Source organism: Liolophura sinensis, chromosome 2 (assembly GCF_032854445.1).
Source record: "Liolophura sinensis isolate JHLJ2023 chromosome 2, CUHK_Ljap_v2, whole genome shotgun sequence".
NCBI lineage: Eukaryota > Metazoa > Mollusca > Polyplacophora > Chitonida > Chitonidae > Liolophura > Liolophura sinensis.
In genome coordinates, this window is record NC_088296.1 from 14,434,537 (window position 1) to 14,445,169 (window position 10,633).

The following is a 10,633-nucleotide window of genomic DNA, read 5'->3' on the forward strand; positions in this document are numbered from 1 at the left end:
GGTGAATGCTTGGTATGAAAATGCTGGATGTCTCAAAAATGCTCTTTATGCTTCGCCTCGGAAAATATTATCGACCTCAGCCAAATATCTACATATAACTAATAATATCAGATATACAGTATTAGTCTGTACGTATATTAAGACATAAAAGATATACAATATTTGTCTATACATATATTATGACACATAAGATGAACAATACTAGTTTATACATATTATAAGACACATAAGATGTACAGTATTAGAGTGTATATTAATAACTGTGCTACCTCTACGCCATGAAAACCAACCACTTTTCCATACATTGTTATTTATTGTTACTGAACAGGTCTGGTATAAAATTTATTTTGTCAGATTTATGTACAAAGCATATGAAGATGCTCACATCATTAAGAAATTTACTGTGACCCTAGCGCACGATAGATCCCGACAATGAAGCTGCTAACACGATGCCATTTCTACAGATAATATAAAAAAAATATGTTAATTAGCTCATTAATTGTACTATAAATAAAAATCCACTGAGTAACGACGTTATCTGTCAAATTAAAAAACAACCCTAAGCAAATTGTCTGGTTTAAATGATTGGACCACTGTTGGTCTTGACGACAAATACTGCTTAAGACAAAAAAAGCAAACCATAAATGCCGTGTACCGGAAGTTAAGACTTACTGGTAGTAATTATTCTCTAGCTGGCAGCTATTCTAGCCCATTGTTAGGTGACTACCGCATGCACTGATAAACAGAGAGGACCTTTCAAGTGTTATCGAGTTTGTCACGCAACACGTGTTCCTCCTCAAATAATACGCCGCCTTGCTGTTTATTATAGGAATTTCAACGTGATTACGTGATAGACTTGTTTTCATACTCTAGATATGCGAAATATAGAAATTCCCTCGCAACGGTATGAAACGACTTCATTCATAGGCAGCTTTAAAATATCTAGGTCAGCTGTTGAGTTTGCCCATGATCGGTCCTAAAATTCATAACAGGTGACAGAGAAAATGACAGCATGCAATATGCAGCTTTTTATCATTTCTGCCTTACTTTTGAGGATTGGATAGATTTTAACACATTAGTCTTGGTGACCCGATACCCCGAAATCATGGTTTTGTTTTATATTGAGTTAGTCAACAAGCACCGCTACCGATATGTTAAACCCTTTCACAAGGAACTGAAAGGTGTAAACTGTTTGCATTCTTCACTTTGTGGTTTGGCTATATTCAAGGTGAAGCAGATTGGAACATGCCGGTTCTCCTCGTTGTTTTCGCCTATCTCGAAAAACGTAATGCCCTGAAAACGATCAGCACTTGCCAAGAGATAATCCACCACACTTTCCTCATTTGACTGGAAGTTTGTACATTTACCGCTACTTTCGCCCTATCGACCGTTTACCATTCTCATTTCGTTTTCTTTACAGAACTCTAAAAGATTTCTTCCTTGTGAGTTGAGCTTAGCGTTGTCGTCTGTTCTTCTTTCGCCATTTTTTTCAGTCGATAAAGTATCAGATTCATCACTAGTCCTAGCATTTAAGTCTCCACATATGAACACCTTACCGCTCCGTCCACTTTTACGCGTAGCAGGCGCTAAAGTATCCTTCATGTAATCCTTCGCACGCTGGTAACTAACGTAAAACTTAGAATCTTCGTGTGGTAGGTACAATGAACAGATATACACGTCTTTATTTAAACAGAAATTTTCTTTAATAAATCTAATCCGTATTATACCAATCCCTGTTTGCGTTTCTTTGCGTATTACTATTTTCCCATTCAGAGATTTTCTATAGATTAACGACACGCCATAGTAATAACGTGTAGCTCCATACGGTTTATACCCAGAAACATGTGCTGCCTCAAACCCCTCTAACTTGTGACTAATACATTTGTCCGCGTCTGCAATATTCCTCTCTCCCAGATTGGTTTCGGACAAAAATTTAACATCGTGGCGTTTTATCATGTCGATAAAGTCATCATCCGTTAATGTTGGTCTGAGACCATTAATATTCCACACCATAAAACGTAACTTTCCATCGTCTGTATGATTTTTTTGCGCGCAGATCTGTAGGATGAGGCATTTGTTTTTCACTTTCTTTGTTATAGAATTCATTCATTTTTCGCATGACCATTTCACTAGCTCTGCAATAGGTAAAGGTGACCATCATCTGTCTTTGATCTTCGAGGTCTTCATGTGAAAGCATCTGGACATCTGTTTTAGACACGTTACTGTCAATACCCATTCCTAAACCTTTCTGGCAGTATTTTAAAAAGTGTTTCTTCTCAAAGAAATGCGTCGAATACTTCGCACTATATGTTTGAAAGATTTCGTAGAATATAAAAGTGTTTTTGTTTCTCAACTTCAAATAGCTTAACACATCGCATATCATTTTTTCAGCCAATTGAAATATACTTCTATTTGCTCAATGTCATATTTGCCATGTATTGCCTTTTGCATTTCTTTGTGACATTGTTTCTCAAATCATTAATTTCCCTTTGTATAATGTCTTCAATGTCACGAATATCTCGGACTGGAGTGTCACCTTGTGAATATCGATGTGCCATCCTGTCCACATTTAACTAAAATAACGATCGAGTGGTAGCTGGAAACAGTAGTCGGTGATTTGGTACATGTGCTTCCTAAAGATACAGCTTTTGATTTCACCTAAAGATCTGTTGCAGATATACTTGTTCCTCTTGAAGACCAGACACAGTTTGCTTTTCCCGATGATACAACTCAGCTTTTTGTTTCTCTGGGAAGATTTTTTTGCTGATGTTGGTTCCTCCTAAAGATCTTGCACAACTTTAGGATCCTCCAGAAAATATAGGACAGATTTTTGTTCCTTCTGAAGATCTGAGACAGCTTTTGGTTCCTTCTGAAGATCTGAGACAGCTTTTGGTTCTTTCTGAAGATCTGAGACAGCTTTTGGTTCTTTCTGAAGATCTGAGACAGCTTTTGGTTCCTTCTGAAGATCTGAGATAAGTTCAGGGTCCTCCAGAAGATCATCTAGCACAGTATTTTCTTCCTCCTACAGGTTAGATACAGCTTTTGGTTCCTTCCAAAGATCTGACACAAGTTCAGGCTCCTCCAGAAGATCATCTAGTACAGTATTTTCTTCCTCCCACAGGTCAGATACAGCTTTTGGTTCCTTCTGAAGATCTAACACAAGTTCAGGCTCCTCCAGAAGATCATCTAGATCCAGCTTTTGGTTCTCTCTGAAGATCTGAGACAGCTTTTGGTTTCTTCTGAAGATCTGAGACAGCTTTTGGTTCCTTCTGAAAATCTGAGACAGCTTTTGGTTCCTTCTGAAGATCTGAGAAAACTTTTGTTTCCTTCTGAAGATCTGAGACAGTTTTTGGTTCCTTCTGAAGATCTAAGACAGCTTCTGGTTCCTTCTGAAGATCTGAGATAAGTTCAGGCTTCTCCCAGAAGATCATCTAGCAAAGTATTTTCTTCCTCGTACAGGTCAGATACAGCCTTTGGTTCCTCCTGAAGATCTGAAACAGCTTTTGGTTCCTTCTGAAGATCTGACACAAGTTCAAGCTCCTCCAGAAGATCATCTAACACAGTATTTTCTTCCTCCTACAGGCCAGATACAACTTTTGGTTACTTCTGATCTGAGACAGCTTTTGGTTCCTTCTGAAGATCTGAGACAAGTTCAGCCTCCTCCAGAAGATCATCTAGCACAGTATTTTCTTCCTCCTACAGGTTAGATACAGCTTTTGGTTCCTTCTGAAGATCTGAGATAAGTTCAGGCTCCTCCAGAAGATCATATAGATGCAGCTTTTGGTTCCTTCTGAAGATCTGAGACAAGTTTAGGCTCCTCCAGAAGATCATCTAGCACAGTATTTTCTTCCTCCCACAGGTCAGATACAGCTTTTGGTTCATTCTGAAGATCTGAGACAAGTTCAGGCTCCTTCAGAAGATCATCTAGATCCAGCTTTTGGTTCTTTCTGAAGATCTGAGACAGCTTTTGGTTCCTTCTGAAGATCTGGGACAGCTTTTGGTTCCTTCTGAAGATCTGAGACAGCTTTCGGTTCCTTCTGAAGATCTGAGAAAACTTTTGGTTCCTTCTGAAGATCTGAGACAGTTTTTGGTTCCTTCTGAAGATCTAAGACAGCTTCTGGTTCCTTCTGAAGATCTGAGATAAGTTCAGGCTTCTCCCAGAAGATCATCTAGCACAGTATTTTCTTCCTCCTACAGGTCAGATACAGCCTTTGGTTCCTCCTGAAGATCTGAAACAGCTTTTGGTTCCTTCTGAAGATCTGAGACAAGTTCAAGCTCCTTCAGAAGATCATCTAACACAGTATTTTCTTCCTCCTACAAGCCAGATACAACTTTTGGTTACTTCTGATCTGAGACAGCTTTTGGTTCCTTCTAAAGATCTGAGACAAGTTCAGGCTCCTCCAGAAGATCATCTAGCACAGTATATTCTTCCTCCTACAGGTTAGATACAGCTTTTGGTTCCTTCTGAAGATCTGAGATAAGTTCAGGCTCCTCCAGAAGATCATGTAGATGCAGCTTTGGGTTCCTTCCGAAGATCTGAGACAAGTTTAGGCTCCTCCAGAAGATCATCTAACACAGTATTTTCTTCCTCCCACAGGTCAGATACAGCTTTTGGTTCCTTCTGAAGATCTGAGACAAGTTCAGGCTCCTTCAGAAGATCATCTAGATCCAGCTTTTGGTTCTTTCTGAAGATCTGAGACAGCTTTTGGTTCCTTCTGAAGATCTGAGACAGCTTTTGGTTCCTTCTGAAGATCTGAGACAGCTTTTGGTTCCTTCTGAAGATCTGAGAAAACTTTTGTTTCCTTCTGAAGATCTGAGACAGTTTTTGGTTCCTTCTGAAGGTCTAAGACAGCTTCTGGTTCCTTCTGAAGATCTGAGACAAGTTCAGGCTTCTCCCAGAAGATCATCTAGCACAGTATTTTCTTCCTCCCACAGGTCAGATACAGCCTTTTTTTCCTTCTGAAGATCTGAAACAGCTTTTGGTTCCTTCTGAAGATCTGAGACAAGTTCAAGCTCCTCCAGAAATTCATCTAACACAGTATTTTCTTCCTCCTACAGACCAGATACAACTTTTGGTTACTTCTGATCTGAAACAGTTTTTGGTTCCTTCTGAAGGTCTGAGACAGCTTTCGGTTCCTTCTGAAGATTAGAGACAGCTTTTGGTTGCTTCTGAAGATCTGAGACAAGTTCAGGCTCCTCCAGAAGATAATCTAACACAGTATGTTCTTCCTCCTACAGGTCAGATACAGCTTTTGGTTCCTTCTGACGATCTTTGACAGCTTTTGGTTCCTTCTGAAGATCCGAGACAGCTTTTGGTTCCTTCTGAAGATCTGAGACAAGTTCAGGCTCCTCCAGAAGATCATCTAACACAGTATTTTCTTCCTCCTGCAGGTCAGATACAGCTTTTGGTTCATTCTGAAGACCTGGCACAGCTTTAATTCCTCCAGTAAATCCAACAGATTCTGCACATGTTTAAGCCTAAGATATGTGCCCCTATACGCTCATGAATTTGAAATTGATGAGAAAGACTCGCTGATCACCAAGTGCAATGTTTCTATGAAAATAAAAACAGATTTTATTATTGGCTTAAGTGTTTGTCTGGCAGGATGAAAGTCAAAACGCCAAGGAGTTCAGTCCATGCGAAACGAATAACCAAATAATTATTGTAACAGGTTATTATATAAGCGTTGTCTACCTCTGGGTTGGAAGGAATTTCCCTTCTAGTGGTAGAGGAGTGAATTCCAAACTAGTGATCGCTGGTTCAAATCCAGTTGGCGCGTCAACCACTAGACGAAAGGAAAATCCCCCCCCCCCCCCCCCCCCCCCGCATGAAGGTTGGCAGTGCTTGTATATCACTCTGTTTAATTATGGCTGATCTACAAGCCAGGCACAGGCACATTTGCCAGCCAGTTACAGACAGATAGCTAATATTATCGAGTTAGACAGATCAACCAGCGAGGTACAGGCAGATCGAAGATTCCATTTAGATATGCATTTCCCACCGAATGATTAATGCCACTTCTCCTCCATGATGATTAGCATATCGGATTGGAGAGTTTAGAATCTAGGACTTTGATCAATACTAAAATGACTCATGTTATGTACTCATATTGTTAGAAAGAGCAGATTGTATAGTATCTGTATTCCTCATATTTATATTTAATATAACATCATTTTATGGAAATTACGGGGTTTATCTTTACTCATGCATAATGTTAACCATGTTTGTGTTAGTAAATTATAGGTGGGGCGTAGTAAGAGGCGAACGCTGTACTATGCACGTCAGCCAATCAAAACGTAGGATTTTTGTAGTTCCTTGCCTTCACGCTATGAAAAGGGCATCGATCATGGCGTCTGGCATGTCGAAGAAAAAGACAAGATCATAGGCAAAGCCAATGGCAAAGGGAAGATGAAGATCATGACAGCCTCAAAGGATAAGTTAGATGGTATTACAGATTCTTTCGATCCCGCGGAAGATTTTCTTGATATGGCGGAAGATCACAATATTCCGTGTGTTACGGTGGGCAGATTAAACATGATACTGAAGGGACTGGGACTATTTCTCCCGTATTAAACTTTACATGTGGATTACGGTTAGGTAGAAATTCAGGTACACCTATCTGTCGTAATATCTTTAAACTTCTGAAGACTGTTTTCTTTCTATGGCCGTGTCAACAAACGCATTTTTACGTTATTCTCCTTGAAATTTGCTCTCACAAACAGTATTGCCTTTTGTGATAGAATAATTGAGGATTTTACTGTGTCTATTATCCTGTTCTTCCTGATTCACAAAGGTCGTCAGATTGGGGTTTCCTCCGAGAGTTATATTGGAACGATTCAGAATGGAACTATAATTTAATGTTATAAATCGAATAACTGCCTCAAATAGTTCACTGGACCATCAAGAGTTAATCCATTTTTCTGTAGTGGTGTCTCCCAAAATACCCGAGGTCAGTATCGGTCCCATACGCTACCAACAGAAAAAGAATTTTACATCGGAGCCGATAAAGATTAACTGGTGATAAACAGAGCAAAGATTTTATCCTCAAATCTCTAGAGATCAAAAGAACGGTTTTAAAAATTTGCATCTATGCAAAACAAAAGCCTAATTGGTTCTTTTTTTTTAGCATGTGCGTGATTTTTAATGTTTACAGGCAGATCTACTAGTCGGCTACAAACATATTCATCAGCCTGTTGTAGAGGAGTGTGGGCCTACCAGACAGTTACGTATTGACAATGTGATACATGGCAAATCGTCCTACATCACCGGTGAAACATGAACTCTGTTATCTCAGACAGGGCTTCATTCAAACTGTTCATGTAAATGCATAAATAGTAGCAAATTGCACAACCGTACCCACATTTCACCTTAACGTTTAGCATACATGTATGATAACATTAAAGCAATCAACCAGCCCGTTACGGACAAATGCCCCGGTTAGTTTCATACCAATCTACCACATATTTACAGACAGACCCATTTGTCAGACATTTACAGACACACTACAGACTGATTTACAAGTCAGTTATAGACCGTCCGATCTACCGGTCAGACACAAACTAAACCATAATACAATTAAACAGATATCTGTGCAAATATAACAGACATCCATAATCATACTAACCTATAAGACCTTTACAAACGCAATGGTGTAAAAGTACGTTACAGACTGATTTACCAACAGGTCTTTTTTGATTTGACTATGGGTCCATCATTTACACCTCTCCTGGGAAATCGTACTGTGTTTGCCCTTCTACAATAGTCACACTGATGTCTCAGTGCATCTGAAGTGAAGAAATGCGCGTTTGATCTTCATAAACTCATTAGGGGATTTTAACGGCCATTTTCTTTTCTTATTTACTATTATCAGCAGCCGTCGAAGAATTGTATGATTTCACAAGTGATTCATTTCTTCATGGTTTGAAACGGTGATACATTTCAATGTGTCAAGCCCATGTTTAGGTAAATGTCCCTGGTTTGAGTAGATAATCTGTGTGGTCATTTGCAAGCCACCTTAGAAGCTATTAAGAATTACAAAAAATTAAAATGACGTACTCTATATTATATAACATTGCAATTTGACTAATAATTCATGCGCACAGAAAGGGTGGCGACAAAGTCAACAAATCGTACCGTACTATTGCTGGTGTACTCCTATCCGCCAGTTGCTTCACTTTGACGAACTTAAATCTGCAGTACAAACACTCGTTTGGAGGAAAGTGATGATACGTTTTCCATGGCGTGCTCAGCCTGTTTGCCGAGCCAGGCTACTTCCGCTTCAGGGAAAGGGGAATTCTCTTTTTTTCCGACAGACCTCGACTGTTCCCTGCGAAAACAAGCTCTTTGGAAAGCCTCATATTGATTTGTCGCCACCGACGTCAATGACCTTATCTCAGTTCACTGGAGGCCACTAAAATTACAAATGTGTTCGGCTGTATTTTTAATAAGGTACTCATTAACAGAATGATGACTATGCTAGTATTTTTTTATATGTTGTTTAAAAAGTGCAAGCTGAATGTGGTGGTATGGCATTCTACTATGCAAAAGTTAGGGATATATATGTTTAAGGCTGAAGATGATAAATTTACTACATAAATAGTAAGGAAAAGCAATGCGCTCGTGTAACCTATAACAGGCCTCTACGCGGAGAGGTTTGAAATGAGGTCAGACGTTATGTTTATGCAGCTGTACTACATGGGGCTTGAAATAAGTCATAACGACCTGCATCAGACTGCAGCCAGTCAATACATACGATAATGAGGACTGGGGAGACCTTTGCAGGCTGCGGGACCAGTCAGCAATAAATATACCATCTGTTTAAGAACTCAAATTGACTCACGGACTGCGAGTTCGGACTATAGACTTGGATGTCACGCCTGAAAAATCGTCTCTGGTTCTCTGTGTCACTGAAAATTGCTGACGGCTTCTCTCCCACATGTTACAAGACTCAATTCTTTGTTTGCATTTATTATTAATTCTCTTGACACATTCCTTTGAAAACGGCTCACCGAGGATCATAAAGCTGTCTTCAACTTAAGTCAGGCAATGTCTTCACTTCCAAACAGTTCACCGTGCTAAAATTATAATTCAGGTACACGGTTTTTACTTGTCTTCGGTTTTTGTATGCGTTTCGTATATAAGTTCTGGAGAAGATTGAGTCTAAGGAGGCTAAAAAGACTTTGTGATCCTGGGCCTAGGGCTATAGATTGTTATGGAAACGGAGCTTACGAGTGTCGACATAGAACATCCATTCCTTTTTTGGAAGACGTCTACAAATTTAGGATTACGCTTTGTCCAGATATACCGCTAGACTTTATAATGGACATATGTGGTGCTAGATGGTGTGACCGAACACTCTGTTTTCACGCTGCCATAGCTTCTGGATTATTGTCCTAAAATGTGAAAATCTGGCGGAAATTGAGGCCACTATTGACAAGGAATACTAACATTAATTGTTAAGTTAATACGTTATTTAAGGCCGAGAGAAAACAATACAAAATTGCTTCGTGCGTTTATATATTTGTTGAATAGAATTTAAATCTTGTCAACTTCAGATAGCAATTAAAAAACATCATGAAATAATCGTTACCTTTCTTTAAATCGAGCCCACCCCAGTGAATTGTCCACAATAGCTAAGTCATCTCAATAATCCTTAGTTAGAGAACATAGAATTTACATCACACCAAGACCAGGCATTAATTAAATTCTTTCAGAATTCTGTAAATTTCCAAATCAGACGAGCAAAACTTGGTTGAATCATCCATAAAGCTTATATGGCCATTGAAGACAAGCCTGCTTTGCAATAACTCGAGAAAAATACACTCTGGGCCAAAAACGTCATTTTTTTCGTTTAAACGGGACACTGTTTTTAATTTCACCTCGTCAGAGAGTTCAAATCTCGGTTGTTGTTTTTTCTTTGGCAACATGCTTTTTATGTGACTTAAGATATATGCTGTCTTGAATTATTTATTTGATTGGTGTTTTACGCTGTACTCAAGAATATTTCACTTATACGACGGCGGCCAGCATTATGGTGGGAGGGAACCGGGCAGAGACCGAGGGAAACCCACGACCATCCGCAGGTTGTTGACAGGCCTTCCGGGAGAGAAAGCCAGCATGAGTTGGGCTTGAACTTACAGCGACAGCATTGGTGAGAGGCTCCTGGGCCATTACGTCGCGCTTAGTGCGCTAACCAACTACGCCACGGAGGCCCACAAACTGAATATAAAGAAATCAATATAAAAACAACATGTAGGAAACAGTATGCAGCAGTTACGACATAATCATGAACAGCATAGAAAATAACAATCTCTTAAAACACACGCATATATAGCGCCCTACATTCATCACCCAACAGTTTGATTTGATTTTGATTTGATTGGTGCTTTACGCCGTACTCAAGAATATTTCACTTATACGAGGGCGACCAGCAATATGGTGGGGGAAAACCGTACAACACCGGGAGGAAATCCACGACCATCCGCAGATTGCTGGCCGGAGAGGAAGTCAGCATGACCTGAACTTAACTCACATCGACCGCTGTGAGAGACACGCGAGTCATTACGCTGCGCTAGATAAAGCCTTATCCTATCAATTATTAAACTGTGAATCATTAGGTGGGCTAAGTCTTTG

General features: G+C 39.6%; 1 protein-coding gene across 1 annotated transcript; it reads right to left on the reverse strand.

Annotated features, from left to right (window-relative positions):
* Nucleotides 1-2,779: 2,779 nt before the first annotated feature.
* On the reverse strand, nucleotides 2,780-10,171 carry LOC135462507 (uncharacterized). The gene is made up of 9 exons (XM_064739733.1): nucleotides 10,139-10,171; nucleotides 5,248-5,385; nucleotides 4,934-5,052; nucleotides 4,514-4,745; nucleotides 4,196-4,314; nucleotides 3,776-4,007; nucleotides 3,458-3,576; nucleotides 3,131-3,269; nucleotides 2,780-3,022 (listed from the first exon to the last, which is right to left on the reverse strand). The coding sequence occupies exons 1-9, from the start codon at nucleotides 10,169-10,171 to the stop codon at nucleotides 2,780-2,782; spliced, it is 1,374 nt and encodes a 457-aa protein (XP_064595803.1).
* Nucleotides 10,172-10,633: the final 462 nt, after the last annotated feature.

Excerpts from the sequence above, each read along its gene's own strand:
- LOC135462507 (XM_064739733.1), bottom strand. The coding sequence starts at position 10,171 with ATGGCCCAGGAGCCTCTCACCAATGCTGTCGCT. Across the intron at positions 5,053-5,247 it reads GTCAGAAGGAACCAAAAGCT|GAGGAAGAAAATACTGTGTT; the intron begins GTATCTGACCTG and ends TCTGGTCTGTAG. Across the intron at positions 3,023-3,130 it reads TTCAGAAGGAACCAAAAGCT|GAGGAAGAAAATACTGTGCT; the intron begins GTATCTGACCTG and ends TCTAACCTGTAG.